General features: G+C 32.6%; 1 protein-coding gene across 1 annotated transcript in view; it reads left to right on the top strand.

The window, feature by feature from the left end:
- Window positions 1-2480: 2480 nt before the first annotated feature.
- Window positions 2481-18256, top strand: part of LOC124365912 (putative elongator complex protein 1) — a 59394-nt gene continuing 43618 nt past the window's right edge. The window contains 3 exon segments of the mRNA XM_046822034.1: window positions 2481-3363; window positions 5872-6008; window positions 16275-16572. Of these exon segments, the coding sequence (XP_046677990.1) occupies window positions 2601-3363; window positions 5872-6008; window positions 16275-16572 (1198 nt within the window). The 5' untranslated portion in view covers window positions 2481-2600.

The following is an 18256-nucleotide window of genomic DNA, read 5'->3' as shown; positions in this document are numbered from 1 at the left end:
AAACAGGGTACCGTGCAGCGCTCCTTTTGGTGTGGTAGCCAACTAGCGTCTATAACCGAACAAGAAGCTAGGAATTATGGGTTAAAATCGTATATAAGTTATATGAAAATATGACTTGCCTAATGTTAACAATAAGTACAATTGTATTGTAAAGGTCAAGGTAGTATCCACTTAACCTTCAAATAAGTGCTCGTAGACACCACATTCACACATTAAAACATTTATCACCCCTCGTTCACAAAGTGCTTTGGGTGCTAAGACTCCCAAGAATAAACCATGCATTCACTGACCAAGTAAAAAGCCAAAGTAATCCGGTGTTGCTTCTGTCAAGATTTGAATATTTTTTGATTGGTTTAATTTATTAGTGCCTAAGAGGGACTATTTATAATCCTGACCCCAGCTTGTGACGGCAGGTGTTTTAAAGCTGCTGTTCTATGTTGGATGGATCTTAAACAATCTCTAGCTCTTGTTTTATAGCCATATATGTCAATGTACATTTGTATCGACAGTACAAAACAGTTTCCAAGACGTACAAACTAGGCAGTGTCAATATACCCAGTTCCCTGAAGGCATGTTTATTTATTTATTCTCTTAACGGCAATGCCAATATACATAACAAAATCAAATTGTGGAATACATACAACAAACTTAAGTGCTAGAACAAGACAAGATTAGAATTTCTTTGAATGACAACTAGTAGTTAATAAATTATAGAAAGGTTTCATAACTAAATTTGTGTGGTTATTACATTAGCAAAAACTACAAAACTAGAGAATGGTAAATCAGAACAATAATAAATCTCAAAATAAATGGTAACATTACAGCATAACAGGTGCACATAAATGAATTATAATATAACAAACAAGCAAAATTTGAAAATGAGCTACATTATATACAAACAAGTTACAAAAGATAGTATAAACAGGACAATGATTGCTTAAATAAATTAACAAATTAATAACTTAATAACCTAATCATGTATAACAAAAAAATTACAATATTTTTTTCATAAAAAAATGAATGAGTAGTAAAATGAGATCAACAGGCATGACGAGCTGCAAACCAGTTCAGAATGCTCCTCCTGAAGCACAACAGGCCACCGCAGAAGAAGTCAACTTCAGCCGGAATGGAATTACCAAGTTGATGTAGTCTAGCAGTGGTTCCGGACCTCATGTGGTTGGTTCTGTAGAAGTTATGAACAAAAAGATCAGTTGATCTAGTGGAACTTGGAGTCCGAAAGCCAATCCTGCCCAGAAGTTCGGGGCAGTTAATGATCCCATTTATAATCTTGAAGAGAAACACGATGTCGTGCAAGTCAAAGCGTGCCTGAAGTGAAAATATTTCGAACTGGCTCATCAAGTTCTCAATTGGAACATCAGGGAAGTTGAAGCCCAATCTGGCACCAACCAGTCTCAAAAATCTTCGCTGAACCCGCTCCAGTCTCACTATATTACGAGTGTAGAATGGTTTCCAAACCACAGAAGCATACTCCAGGATTGGACGTAGTAACGACTTGTAGAGTATTACAATGGAGTACACAGACAAACCTCCAATTGCACTACGCCACATAAAGCCCAAAAGCCTACTAGCTCTACTACAAATGGAGTCGATATGGTTATCAGGGGAGAATTTGTTGTTTAGCAGAACACCCAGGTCCTTTATTACATCAATATGATGAATTAAGGTCCCATTTATCTGGTACTGAGTAGGTCGAGGAGAATTTTTCCGGTGAAAAGAGACTACCTTGCATTTCGAGGCATTAAGTTGCATCCCATTGACTATATACCAGTTGCATATTCTGTCCAGAGAATCCTGTAGACGAAGAAAGTCCTCCAAAGAACCAACACCATTGAACAACTTGATGTCATCAGCAAAAACCAGAAAATTGCTGTCGATCACATCACTTATATCATTCATAAACAGATTAAAAAGGTAAGGTCCATGTTGACACGACTTTCCAAATTTTAAATTTACAACAATTCTAACGGATTTTTTGTTATCTGATGTTATTGCACTATGTTTTATTCTAGATATTATGTTCTAATACTATGTCTATTTATTAATGATTGTTATCGCTTGTAATTTTTGTTGTTTTTTACTTCATTGTTAGTGGTTGATACTATGTATTCTTAAACGTTACTGGATTTATTTAGTGCACTTGCATATACACTTAGTCTTTATTATTTAGTTACAGTAATAGCTAACACCATCTTTACGCTTTTTACTGTATTATGCTATATTGTAGTCATTATAATACTAGTATGCATGATTTAACTGCTTTGACAGCCTGAGAAAAGATATTTTACCTAGCTATAGCTGTTTTAAATTTTTTTTGAGAATTCAATTGATAGTGGCGAGTAAAACCTAGAAAACTAATACTTGTGGGTAAGCCAGTCACCTTGTTTTGGCGTTGGCAACACTGGGTATGATGTTCGTCGTTCACAGGTGGATGTTTACTTCTATCGTTTTTTTTTTTCTTTTAGCGTATGTGGATATTGGCAAAAAGGCAGTGGCACGTTGTGTTAGTGTTGTGTCAAAAGTGAGGTTAAATTTGTTGGGGTTTTTTAATAGTATCTGTTAACTAATAGAGGTATGCGAAAATGAAAAACCTAAAGCTTTTGGTAAACATTAGACACTCTCTAAGCGATATAGAGGGTAGTCAGTTGTTTACAGTCGCATCATCTGATGATTACAGTAATAACATTTTCAAAAGAAGTGGTTATGTTTTTGTGTATAATGAAGGTGAAATTTTTGCTATCACCCCTGTGGAAGGAACTTGTATTCATATTGCTTCTATAAAAGATCAGTACAAAGAAAAAACTGCTGCTGCTTCTATGTTTTACAATGGTGTCCTTAATTCATTAAACATAGCTCTAGAAATGGGTGATATATTAACTATCCCTCTTCAAGATGATCTATCATTAATGCAGGAAAGAATACAATGTGTAGTAATGATTGGCCCTGGGATTCAGGTTGCTGCCATAAGTCCTGACACAGAATCCATTGTTTTCCTGGCTGGCAATAACTCTTTAATTGTGATGACTGGAAATTTTGATCATGTCAACCACACAGATCTCTTAATTTCTGATAAAGGAGAACAAGAAATGGTAAATGTTGGTTGGGGTAAAAAGGAAACACAGTTTCATGGATCAGAGGGAAAGGCAGCAGCAAAGAAGAAACTGACCAATGGAGGAATAGCAAATGACTCAATTTTAACAGATCAGAATCAAAAGCCAAATATTTCTTGGCGTGGTGATAGTACTCTGTTTGCTGTTAGTTATTTGTGCAAACTGAAAAACTATTTTAAAGTAAAAATATTTGATAAAACTGGGCGTTTACAGTGCACTAGCGAATTTCTTCCAGGTAGGATTTTGAATTCGGTATACAGTCGACTTTCATAAATAATTAAGATACTTTCAGATTAAACGGAGGCCACCAATAATAAATGGAATTTAGCAACTTTGGGTGGGCAGTTATACAATAAATATTAACGGTTAGGGTAGTAAACGTAAATCGCCTAACATCATCACACATCGACAGCAGCGTGCTTTTAATAGGTGGCATCCATTTAATCAGAAAGTACCATAATTAAATTAAGTTGGAATAATAATGAACTATAAAAAATAAAAAAAATACTGTTCAGTTGCATCTATTGATATAAACAACCAATAACTTACTGATTAATAAACATGAGCAATTAATTAACTAATTTGTATTAACTGTAACCACATTTTAAGACTAACAATAATATTTTATTTAAAAGAGACTTTATCTGGGTTTGTATATCATACTCTACCCTTTCGGAATCCTGCAAAAGACATTTTGATCATCTATAAAAATTTAGATAAAGTGAAACAGTTTAACATATCAAGGTATATTGATTAAATAACTTAGCAATTGGTTGAATGGAAATTTTCTTAAAGGTATCAGTGAAGTTAACTCTATAACCGTCTCATTCCTGGATTCGCAGGGACACCCGAGCGCCGGGTTCAGTGAAATACTAAGAACCCGCAGTGCTGAATATTTTCCCCATGTTTAGGAGTTTTTGACACGTTATTTTAATATTAATAAATGAAGTAAACAATTAACAATGTTTAGACACATCTTAAATTATGTCAATTTATCAAATAATTACAACATATTACCGCTATCACACAAGTATCTATGAATAAATATTGAAAAACACCTCCTAAAATATCAACGTAACCATTCCCGATAGTGTAAGAAACAAAACATGTGCGTCCCATTAATTTGAGAAATGTCCACAAGATGGCAGCACCAACTGGACAGCTATCTTCTAGACTTTTGTAACATAATGGAAAACCAAATAACAAAATATAACAGCTGATACAAAAAAATGAAACCGTTAATAATAAGAAAACTAGTATACTCGGGCGTGATGATTGTTCACAAAATAACAATTACACGGTATATCTCGGCGTGGTAGTTAAAGGGTTAATGGCCAGATACCAATCATAATTTTAACGTAATTAAATGTGTTCTGCTCGTCTGTCAGAATAAAATTATGGTTGTACTTTACTTCGGCCACGTCAGCTATAACAATCTCAAACCACTTTTATAAATTTCTTAAAATAGTGGTTTTCATTCCCAGAAAGAGTTTTTAGGCGGTTGTGATACATAATTGCAAAATAGTTAAAAATATGTTTGAAATTTAGGTTATATCCCAAATAGTCCATCAATCTAGGGGATCGAGGGGAATCAGGGTTTCTGGGTGGGGCAGATAACAAGCTAAAGAGGGATAGGCATTGGTGGAGAGGATAATTGGAATACCAACACTCAGCTAACAGAGTATAAGGAATTTAGAGGTCCGAGCATTTTTGCAATAAGTTCTACTTCTATGGTGAAGATTGATTGATGTTTATTCATTAGATTCTACCTTTATGTTGACAGTATTTCCTCTGTGCTCTGGGTCTTGTTCCTTATTTCATCATTGTTGCTGGGGGTGCATTAAATATTTTGTAAGTTTCTATTGTTTTTACTGTATTATTTTTTAAATTTATTTGTTTTAAAAATGTTATTACCTTAATTCTTGTGTTGGCTGGTTTCGCCCCGGGAAGGTCACATTTCTATGGTCCGTTCACGTTTAATGAACTGTGGGTAGGGCGGAAATAAGCGCTCATGTGATCTGAGCTTGATTTAAGGTGCTTTCTCAAGATTGTTTTCTTTTATTTTGCCAGTTGTGGAGGATGGCATCTGGTGCCACTGAAGCCTGCGCTGATGGCCAGGCGCGTTTCGGACATTATCTAGGCTTTCCTTCCTTTTATATCTAATTTACTAATATCCTGTACGTTTTTTTTCTTATTTGAAGTTGAAATTTTAACAAATGAAAACACACACACGGTGTGTTTTTTTTTTTCGCACTGGTTAAAGTAAATATTCGAACAAAACAATAAAAAGTTTAAGAGGGTGAATATGACAAATAATGAAGTTATAGAACAGCGAAGCTATTTTTCTTGCAAGAAACAGTCAAAAATTATGGTTAGCTGAATTTACAATTTTTGTTTGCTATTTCAAGTTGTATTACCAAGCTCGCAGTAATGGCCTGAGGCATTACTTGTCTGAAATTTTCGTTAATTACAACAGAGTTGGTCATTACTAATATACAGTTTCATTTTCTTGATTTGTAATGCATTGCATTATTTTCATTGTGATATTTAACGTTTAGTTTATCTTTGACTTTTGTCATGTATTTTGAGAAGATATGGTGAGAGAAACACTCACAATGGACAATGCATTCCACAGATACTTATATCAGATTTAAACATTTCCTTTTACAACAAATTTTACTGTTCTGCTTGATCTTTAGATTCAATTTGAATAGCAATAAAACTTGTGTTTTAATATTTTTAGGTCTTGAAAGTGTGCTCTCATGGAGACCCACTGGTCTTATAGCACTTTCTCAAAGACTGCCAAACAAGCATGTAATTTGTTTCATGGAAAAGAATGGGCTGAAACATGGAGATTTCACACTCCCATCAAATTTGAAGGTAATTTAATTTTAGCCTGCATGTGTTATTTCAATAGAAATCTATTACTCTTCTGGTAAAATGTCCAGAAGATTTTGCATTTTCACCATAACATGATCTCTAGACAACTAATAACATATACAACATAAAATCTAACTTTGTTACGTAGAAAAATTTACATGACAACAGGTATTTATTCGTTAAAATGTAGCAATTTTCAGTGTATGCCTGGAAACATTACTGAGGCAGACAAGTAAGTCAGGCTTCGAACAGTTGGTGCCTAATATAGTATGATTTTCATGCTATAGTAATTTTTTTTGTAAATTTAGTTTCTGACAATATTGATCGTTGATAACAGCTGTGTGTTATAATGAGTGTAAAGGGTTCATAATCATATAAATAAATTGATTTAAATAATTACAAAAAAATAAAAATTATTATTTTGAATATATGAACTGTAAAATATGGTTACCAGAGTTTATTTTATATGCAATACTTATTTTTGAAACACAATAATTCTATTATCAAAATAAGTAATTGATTTTCATACAAAAATTTAAAAGGACTAGTGCACATTTTATATAAACATATCTTTTAAAACAAAAAGAGCCCAGATGGTTTGTTTCCGTGTAATTGTTGTAAAAAAATGTTGAGAACTATACGTTAAACTGTAGCAAAACATGATTACAGTTAAAATGTAATTATGACTATCAGTTATTTTTTTCTGCCTTCCGAAAGGAAGCGATGTCGGCGAGAACTTAGAGGTCACTCTGTCTCTATCTACTATTTTTTTAATAGCCTATACATACGTACGTATTATAAATATAAAAAATAAAAGTTGATATTTACAAGCGGTCACATGATCTGAGCTTGAATTTAGGTACTATCTACAGAGATGTTTTTCTTTTGTCACCCAAGTGCGGAGTGTCACCGAAGCCCTGAAGATCTGATGTTAGAAAAGTTGAACGATCTTGGACGTGAACTTAGGTGTGGGAGTAATTAGGGCAATACAAATAAGATTAATAACATTCTTATCCTTAAAAAATATCTATAGGAATAATCACTAACTCACAGCCACTTGAACATTGTAAACCGCATATTACTATTTGTAAAATTCAGACCACAATAAACCTGTATGTCTTTGATTTTATGAAATACATCTTTCAAAATCTTCAATTAGTAAAGCCTAGCAGTATAAAACACTCCCACAATACCAGGAATAAAAATGTTACATCTATTCATTTTAATAGATTGCTAAAAACTCTTAAAAGCCATTCTATTTGTTACCCTTAGTCCCAAAGTACAATACAATTTTTTTTTATAAAATATTAGTTATGGCTATTATATGACCCATTTTATTCACTGAGCGTGTTCTTCTGATAAAAAAATTTATTTGAAATTCCCCAATGCTAATGGTTGTATTTGTATATTGTTAGCTTATGTTTGCATAATTTAAGATATAGATAATATAAGATTTATAACTGACTTGGCTACATTGCAATAAAAGATGTAATGAGACTTTGTCAATGATCTTTATTTAAGGTAATAAAAAGTGGTGATTTAAAAAATTGGCAAACAGCCAAAGGTTTGTTTGTTCATATTATATTTACATTGTATTGTTATTGTGTAATCTTAAATAATACAAGTAAAATTTAGAATTAATTTTCCTAACTAAGTATATTATGTTATAAAAAGAAATTGTACGATAATTTAGATGCCTAGTAGACAGAAAGTCAACTACTTAGTCGAAGTCTAGTCAACCACTGTTATGGTCTTCGCTTCTGTCATAGCATTCCAATAGGTTAACAGCATAAAATATAGATTCCATCCATAAAAAGAACTAATCCTGTGACATGAATCCTAACCGGGTTCCTGAACTACCACTAACCTAGTACCTGAATCAGTTCAATTAATAAAACTAAATTAATTTTATTATTTGAAAACAAAAAGAACAAATACAAAAAAAAAAGCTACAGAATCTACTTAACAGCCATTCTAAAACCAAAAATACAAGCTTTCATGAACAGTGTTTACTTAATTTCACAGGCCAATTGCAGAAAAAACGTATCTATAAATGATCGTACCTCAAAAACTTGATGAAGATTTCGATAAAACTGCCTATACACATTGAATACATGGTCTATTGTATTATATTATTACTACCCTCATTCTTAGGCCTTGCCTATTTTCAGAGATTTATCAATTTTACATATCAAACACTGAAAAACTAAATTTATAGCCGTACCTCAAAAACGTACAAGCCAATTTTGATCAAACTTTCTATACACATACATTACATGGTCTACTATACTACAATATAAGCCTCATTCTTAGGCCACACCTATTTTCGGAGCCACACCAATTTAACAGGCTATGTGCTGACAAAACCAATCTATGGATGGCCGTACCTCAAAAATGTATAAGAAAATTTTGATAAAACTTTCTATACACATTCAATACATGGTCTATTATACTACAATGCCGTACCTATTTTCAGAGCCACGCCGATTTAGGTTAGGATTTATTTAGAAACTAAGTCTAGGTACTCGTTCTCTTTATGGATGGAATCTATGGCCAGTTTCACGCCGACTTAACAGCCCTTATTAATTTGCAAGTAGTCGATGCGGGCTGTTGTTGACTTATGGAGGGTGTTTTGTTTATCTGTGTTACAAACATAAAGTTAACTTGTTTAAAGTACTAAAAAATCTTGTAAAACAGCTCCTAAACGCTATGGAAATGTTAACTGAAATGTTATTCTTACTTTTATGCAGGTGGGAGAGTATGGACAACTAGAGGCCCATATACATAATTTTATATACTGTATATATATACCGGGTGAGTTTTTTAAAGTGATCCAATAGCTAACTTTTTAATTACACAACTTAGCACCACACTTTAAATTTGGAACTTGCTCAATTTTAAGTTTCACTCAGGAATACACTTTCAAATTTTTTGAAGATGGCCGCCATTTTCCAATATGTTGGCCAACTTTAAAATCTTTTATGGAACACTCTGTATTTTATGCTGTTTTTAGATTCTACTCTAAAACAATAAGGCATTTTCGCTATTGAGAGTTTTTCAATATCTCTAATGGTTCAGGAGCTACGTGGACTGGAAGTTTTCATCATCAGTGGCATGAACTCTTAAAGCATGTTTAATCAATGTTAGTTTTATGTGTTGTTAGTGTTTTGTTATGTGTGTAGTTTGTATGTGTTTTTATATTAGACATATTTTACGCTGAGCATTAATCATTTTGCTTTGATATTCATTTAACTTTTATATACTTAACATATAAAATATAGGGTGTTTCATAAAAGATTTTAAAGATATGGCCACATATTGGAAAATGGTGGCCATCTTCAAAAAATTTTAAAGTGTATTCCTGAGTGAAACTTAAAATTGAGCAAGTTCCAGATTTAAAGTGTGGTGCTAAGTCGTGTAATTAAAAAGTTAGCTATTGGATCACTTTAAAAAACTCACCCGGTATATATATATATTAATCTTCAATAAGAATTCTTCAATTATTGTAATACACATTTTCTATATTTCGGCTTAAGCCGTCTTCAGGAAATTACAAAAATTATATAAATAGGGCTATAAGAACAGAATAAACATAAAACATCAACACAGAAATAAAATAATTATATATATATATATATATATATATATATATATATATATATATACATATATATATATATATATATATTTATTTTATTATCTTCACTAAATGTGATTCTTTGGATTTTCATCATTCTTTCAAGACCATAAGAATAAGAATAAGAATAAGAATTCGTTTATTGTCATAGAGCTTACACGAGCATCGACACAAGTCATGTATAAAATATAAAAATTAGCATAAGTCCAGACAAGGAAAATTCAGTACCCAAAATATGAAGTTGCCAAAACAGTCATGCCACAATTTAAATTATTTTAAAATATAAATAAATAAATAACAAATTAAAACAGGTATGTAACAAATAAACAAATAACAAATAACAACAACAAGTAAAACACAGCCTCAGAAATTACAACAACAGAATTATATAACATTGATAAATTTTTAAATATAGTTTGTATAAATAAAAAACCATGACATTAACATTTAAAATCTAATCATTAAACTAAATAGGTTATGTCTAGAAACTAACAGTTCTACAGTCAAAAAATTCTTTCAATGAATAAAATGGATTGACTAAAAGCCAGGAATACAATTTTTGTTTAAATTCATTAAAACTATATTTCAAGATAAGTGGTCTTAAACAGTTGTATACTTTCAAAGCAATAACTGTGTGACTATTAATAGTTCTGTTTAGTCTATAAAATTCTATGGATACACTTTCTTTATTTCTGGTGTTATACATATGTCTGTCACTGTATGTCTTCAGAGGTTCAGGATGTTTGAGTATGTAGAGCACAATATCAAATATATATAAGTTAAATATTGTTTGAATTTTATTTGCAATAAAAATTGGTTTACAGTGAGCTAATGGTTGACAACGTGCAATAATTCTAATGGCTTTTTTTTGTATAGTAAAAATTTCTGATATCCTACTGCAGTTTCCCCATAGAATAAGGCCATATCTGAGCACTGATTGAAAGAAAGCAAAATATGCCGTTCTGAGGTAATCAGTGTGCACACAACACGTGAGACGTCTTAAGAGGTAAACAATCCTGGAGAGCTTAGCTGATAGGTGATCAATGTGGGATCCCCATGTTAAATGATCATCCACACAAACACCCAACAACTTCACATTATCCAACAATTCAATATCAGAATAAATATTGTAATTTACTTGTCTGAGGCTAAAAACTATATGCTGTGTCCTGTTTTCATTCAACAAAAATCCATTGGAGTTAAACCACAATGATGCTTGTTGAATGGATTCCATTGAAATTTGTTTCAATTCATTCAGATCATTACTACTACTTAAAATGGTTGTGTCGTCTGCATATAATATAGTTTTAGAATTGACTGAGAAAGGTAAGTCATTGATAGCTACCAAAAACAAAAGTGGTCCGAGAACAGAGCCCTGAGGAACTCCATACTCAACCAAGAGCTCTCCTGACCACCTTCCCTCGGCAAATACTTTCTGTCTACGATTACTTAAATATGATTCAAAAAAACTAACAACATTCTCACTTAAACCATAATATTTCAATTTCATAAGGATGTCATTGTGATTTACACAATCAAACGCCCTGCTCAAGTCACAGAGAGTGGCCTGAGCAAAGTCTTTGTTTTCAAAAGCATTTAGCACAAATTTAACAAGGCTGTCTATTGCATCAAAGGTGCTTTTTCCTGACCTAAATCCAAATTGTGACATACTCAAGAAGCCATTACTTTCCAAAAAAATGCTAATTTGATCGTATACCAAAATTTCAAATAATTTTGATAGTATTGGTATAACAGATACTGGGCGGTAACTATTTGGCTCGTTCTTGGGCCCCTTCTTATAAATAGGACAAATACGAGCTATTTTAAGTTTATTTGGGAAAACTCCCTCAAGTAGGCAGAGGTTCAAACAGTATGAAAAAGGTTCGGCTAAAGTTGTTATCACCTGTTTTATAAGAAAATTTGACATATCATATACAGGGTGATTCAAAACTAAACGGCAATCTCTCGGGAGCTTATTCTATAGCTAAAAACAAGTAAAAAAGTTCATATAACCATATGTCCGGAAACGCTTCGTTAGCGAGTTACGCCTAGCGAAAGATTTCGCCCGGATTTCAGAACCCTTGGTGAAGTCAGGCCGTATAAAAATGGTAAAGGTAGTTACAAAGATACAAATACGATTGTTTTTTATGTTTTTATATCTGACAAATTTATTAAAATTCGTCCCAGAGCTGTAAATGCAATACTTTCAGAGATATCTTACGTAAAACACAAGAATTGGTGCAAAGAAATAACACATTTTTGTGTTTAACGTAAGATTACTTCCATAAATGTTAAATAAAGGTCATTTTTTTCTTAAACAGATTTGTAGAACATTTAATTCTGAAAAGATTCATGTGAATTACTTAGGAAAAAAATTAATAATAGGTATTGAAATTTAGCTTTATTTAAAAATCAAACAGACGCACAAAAATGCATATTCTTATCTGCATAAAATATTAACTAATGTTTAGGTTGTGAGTAACAGCTGATCATTTATTCTAGACTGAACATTAATATAAAATGTATTTACCGTTATAAAACTGTAATAATCACCTATAATAGTTGCTCAAAGTGTCCTCCGTTGTTAGCAATCCACTCTTTTCTAGCGCGTTTCATAACGTTTGGAGCATTCTTGATAGTTTCTGCCGCCACTGTAATGCGATTACGTAACTCCTCTATGGTGTTAATCCGTTTTGAATAAACAATTGACTTCATCCAACCCCATAAGAAAAAGTCTGCTGGCGTGAGGTCAGGAGAACGTGGTGGCCATTTTACTGGTCCATTTCGACCAATCCATTGTCTACCGTATGTATCATTTAAATAGTTTTTCACATCATTAGAAAAATGTGGAGGTGCTCCGTCGTGCATAAACCATGCATTTATTCTGTTTTGAACAGGAATATCTTCCAAGAGGGTAGGCAGGTTTGTTCTTAAAAAATTTAAGTACGCTACTCCATTAAGTCGATTAGGGAGGAAAAATGGACCAATCAAATTATCACCCAGAACACCAAGCCATACATTGACTGAAAATGTATGTTGAAAATGCCTCGTCGCAGTTTCATGTGGGTTGTCGTACGCCCAAGTATGGGTATTACGAAAATTTACAATTCCATTTCTAGTAAAACAGGATTCATCAGTAACGAGAATACGCCGAAGAAAATACTGATGTCGGAAACAATTTCTTCTTAACCAGCGGCAGAACATCTTCCGTTTATTAAGATCTTGCGGTAATAAGTCTTGAACACGTGTTATATGGAATGGGTACAACTGTGCTTCATGAAGTGTCCGCCATACGCTTGACTGGCAAATATTTAACTGACGTGATAATCGTCTGGTGCTTGTGGTTGGTGATAATTCTACAGCATTTATTATTGCTTGTTCATTATTATAGTTCCTTGCGCTACGTTGACGACCAGTATCTATTCGCTTCGGTTTAAAGCTACCAGTTTCTCTAAGTCGTCTCTCCACAGCTTCAAATGTTTTGCGATCAGGTGTTCTTTGATGTGGAAAAGTATCACGATATTCCTGAACTGCAGCTAAACCATTCTTGTTAACTTTGCCGTAAATCAGTATCATGTCCGTATACTCTTCAAACGAATACATACCATTTACATTATCTGCCATTATTTACTAAGATAATTACATACACTTTTATAAAAATATTTAATAAAATATTTAAAAAATAAATATTTAATAATATATTTTATACACTTGTATAAAATATTTCCAAATAATCACAGGATCTCACAAAATACAATCTTCACACGCCACAATACAAAAACCTCCATAAAGGTTATTCAAATATTACTTCATGAACTTAATTGTTGATCAGCTGATATTGCCAACCTTTGCAAAGAAAATATGACGATAAAAAGTGTTGAATAAATGATCAGCTGTTACTCACAACCTAAACATTAGTTAATATTTTATGCAGATAAGAATATGCATTTTTGTGCGTCTGTTTTATTTTTAAATAAAGCTAAATTTCAATACCTATTATTAATTTTTTTCCTAAGTAATTCACATAAATCTTTTCAGAATTAAATGTTCTACAAATCTGTTTAAGAAAAAAATGACCTTTATTTAACATTTATGGAAGTAATCTTACGTTAAACACAAAAATGTGTTATTTCTTTGCACCAATTCTTGTGTTTTACGTAAGATATCTCTGAAAGTATTGCATATACAGCTCTGGGACGAATTTTAATAAATTTGTCAGATATAAAAACATAAAAAACAATCGTATTTGTATCTTTGTAACTACCTTTACCATTTTTATACGGCCTGACTTCACCAAGGGTTCTGAAATCCGGGCGAAATCTTTCGCTAGGCGTAACTCGCTAACGAAGCGTTTCCGGGCATATGGTTATATGAACTTTTTTACTTGTTTTTAGCTATAGAATAAGCTCTCGAGAGATTGCCGTTTAGTTTTGAATCACCCTGTATATCACAGCTATTGGAGTTACTCAGACGCTTGGCAGCATTTATTATGTCATTGGGAGATATATGTTTCCAAGTAAATGAGAAAGATGGAATTAAATGTTTCCGAACAAGATCTTGAGTACTCGGAGCATGTTTTGACATATTTATTTTTTGTTTAATATTTTTCACGGAATTTATAAAGAAATCATTAAAGTCATCAGGAGGTATACCACTTGTTACTTTACTACCATTTTCTAACACGTGTACAAAATTATACAAAATATTATATATAAAACATTTAAAAAAGGGTTTTAGTTGACTTTTCATTATACTAATATATATATATATATAAAACATAGCCTATTATACTTATGTGAATATAATATATATATTTACATATGTATTATAGGCTATGTTGTAAACAAAATAACACATTTTTACAATTAAGTGGCAAGGGCCTAATACACTTGGCCTAACATCTTATTTAAAAATATAATTTTTATACTAAAACTATGTCCAAACTCCTTAATATATATACAAATGTGAAGTAAATTGTCAATTCTAGAGTTATTATATGGTTTACAATATTAAGTATACAATTTATGTTTATTTAAACATTAGAGACACAACGTTTTGCTTCTCTATTCTTCACAAACCCATTTAAAACAGTATGTTACTGAACTAAAAATTTTTTGAATTGTTTTATATAATAGGTCTACTACAGCATTAAACCTCATAGTCAAACTACAAACTATTTTTCATTAGTTTTACGGCAGTGAACAAGTTACAATTAACTGTTGCTAGAAGCCAGGCTGTGTTGGTGATTGTTCTGCATATATGTCGAAATAGTTTCAAAGTATATACTTGTATGTTTTTGCCTTTCTTTTCGTTATATATAGTAATTGATAACATTTTAACACTATACATAGTGAACATCAGGCCATGCTGTAGTGCACTATTCTTTTGCTGTTTGTATATATCATTACTAACATGAAACAGATTATGAATGGTACTCCGCCGTATCCGAAATATGCTTGGTCCCATTGGGCCAATTTTTTAGTCATCGTACAATCAGAGTTCTGCAAATTAACCGTTGAAATTAATAATGCGTCTTCTGTTTGTTATTTAGAGTTGACAGTTACACTTGAGCTCCTATCTTTCTTCCAAATAAGTCAGAAGAGTTATTAAGTTTTTATTAAATTAAAAATAGGCTCTAGGAAAGTTTATTCACATCGGAATTATTGAAGTTTATATAATCATCTAGTGGCATTAGAAACCGTACTCCATGTGTCATAGTAATTATGTATTTTTCTAATTTTTCAAAACCACCCCATTGTTTACAATATAGTGAAACATATATGTTTTAACATAAGATGTGCCATTCAATGAGTCTATCCGTCAACATGTGAGTGGAAAGGATTAATGTGATCTTAATCCAAAATAATGTTAAACAGATAAGTTACAATATTATCTGATAATTATAACCCATATAATTCTAATTTCTTACTATTATCTTAACAGCATAGTTAGTACTGTTCCCAAAAGTCTACGCCGAACACAAATGAGTTGAGTATTAATGATAATAGTAATATTGTATTTAAAATGACATTTTGTTTTGTTTTATGCTTTTATGAACATTCAAATTTTAGGCAACAAAACTGAGTAATTTTCTATTTTTGCATTGGTGAGATTCCAAAAGGAGATTGTCTAAAAGTATGGTACTAGGGATTGATCAAAGTTGTCTAATAATCAAGTATGTAACTCATGGTCGTATATAAAGGGGGGGGCTCAGAGCTCAACTCCCCTCCTGAAATTGTGAAAGACACGCATTCAAATTGCACCCAGTAGTCTGTTTTAAGCTAGAACACATTTATGAGGCTTAAAGCTCAACAATGAGATTCCCGAGCCCCTGTTTTGGAGGCCCTGATTTTATACCTTCCAAACCACCTGAGAATCAGTCAATCCCCATTCCCCACCAAATAATGTTCTATGTACGTTTATAGAACACAGCCATTGATGTAACTATTCTAGTCCGAGAATAGCTAACCTTATTTTAAGAGTAAGATAGATGGATGGTAAGGTTAATGTAAGAAAGGGTTATGTAGCTCTAACTTTGTCTTTAATATGAAGAATTTATTCATAAATTACTATATAAGTAACTGTAAAATAACTATTACTTGATTATTATTAGTCAGTAAATGTCGTAGGTGTTAGAACTGTCCTGGAACTGCGAGTCGACGATATTGAGCGCTGTGTGTGTGGACGAGTCGGCAAATCAACCATGTGTTCTGATTTGGACTACTGCCAACTACCACTGGTACCTGAAACAAAAATTGAACTTGTGTTCCCCTGTGGTGGCACTGCACTGGGACGAGACAATCGGTAACCTCGTCCATATCTTGCTGGTAGACGGTACCTACCTTGCCCACCAGTGGGTGTGGACTGTGGACCACAGTGCTGGCATATCACCGGACGATCTGGGTGTCGTGGCCGTCATTGATGGCTGTAAGTACGAAGTTCTAACACACACTTTCTACTTAATTTTATGTAAGTCTGAATTGTACAACAGAGTTTCAATACCTGTATTGTCAATTATAATCCAATGTTTGGTATAAGGGGCTGCTCCTAAAGTACGTCATGTCCCAGGGGGGGGGGGGGGTGGTTGGATGCAGCATTACGTAACTATTAAACCTCAACAATTAATTGCATGAATTCGTTAATAAGATTTGCCTGGTTCCCCCCAAATATTCTGAAGTTAGTATTACATTTTCCCCCCATAAAAGTAACATCTTAATGCCTTGTTAAGTGATAAAGCAGTTTGTTTGAATCTCTTGGTGTCAAACATTTCTGAATGATTAAGAATTCAGAGAAGTGTGAGGTGACACACAGCAAGCAAGTATACATGTAGCAACCGAATCATTTGTTAGTGCATGTGCATTACAGTCGAGTGTGTCAGGTATATAGTCTTTTATACTCCGAGAACAGTATTGCAAGTGCCGTGCAGAGTGATGGCGGAGTGATTGTCTTGCTACATTATGGTTGCATTAAGAGTTTATTTTAAATGTTTTAAAATGGTAAACCGGGAAAAACTGTATCAATAGTTTTTAAATTATTAAAATCCACCTACCGAGAAGCAGCAGTAAACAGTTCAAAACGATGTTTTACAGTTTTGGAATGCTAGTTTATTATTCATAAATCATGTTTTAGGAGTTTCAAATTGCCTTTTACAATTTTATAATTATATATATATATATATATATATATATATATATACAGGGTGATTCAAAACTAAACGGCAATCTCTCGGGAGCTTATTCTATAGCTAAAAACAAGTAAAAAAGTTCATATAACCATATGCCCGGAACGCTTCGTTAGCGAGTTACGCCTAGCAAAAGATTTCGCCCGGATTTCAGAACCCTTGGTGAAGTCAGGCCGTATAAAAATGGTAAAGGTAGTTACAAAGATACAAGTACGATTGTTTTTTATGTTTTTATATCTTACAAATTTATTAAAATTCGTCCCAGAGCTGTAAATGCAATACTTTCAGAGATATCTTACGTAAAACACAAGAATTGGTGCAAAGAAATAACACATTTTTGTGTTTAACGTAAGATTACTTCCATAAATGTTAAATAAAGGTCATTTTTTTCTTAAACAGATTTGTAGAACATTTAATTCTGAAAAGATTCATGTGAATTACTTAGGAAAAAAATTAATAATAGGTATTGAAATTTAGCTTTATTTAAAAATAAAACAGACGCACAAAAATGCATATTCTTATCTGCATAAAATATTAACTAATGTTTAGGTTGTGAGTAACAGCTGATCATTTATTCTAGACTGAACATTAACATAAAATGTATTTACCTTTATAAAACTGTAATAATCACTTATAATAGTTGCTCAAAGTGTCCTCCGTTGTTAGCAATGCACGTTTTCGCACGACGAATCCACTCTTTTCTAGCGCGTTTCATAACGTTTGGATCATTCTTGATAGTTTCTGCCGCCTCTGTAATGCGATTACGTAACTCCTCTATGGTGTTAATCCGTTTTGAATAAACAATTGACTTCATCCAACCCTATAAGAAAAAGTCTGCTGGCGTGAGGTCAGGAAAACGTGGTGGCCATTTTACTGGTCCATTTCGACCAATCCATTGTCTACCGTATGTATCATTTAAATAGTTTTTCA

Source organism: Homalodisca vitripennis, chromosome 7 (genome assembly GCF_021130785.1).
Source record: "Homalodisca vitripennis isolate AUS2020 chromosome 7, UT_GWSS_2.1, whole genome shotgun sequence".
NCBI classification, from domain to species: domain Eukaryota; kingdom Metazoa; phylum Arthropoda; class Insecta; order Hemiptera; family Cicadellidae; genus Homalodisca; species Homalodisca vitripennis.
The sequence above is the reverse complement of the archived record's forward strand: the minus strand, read 5'-3'. Positions and strand labels throughout refer to the sequence as shown.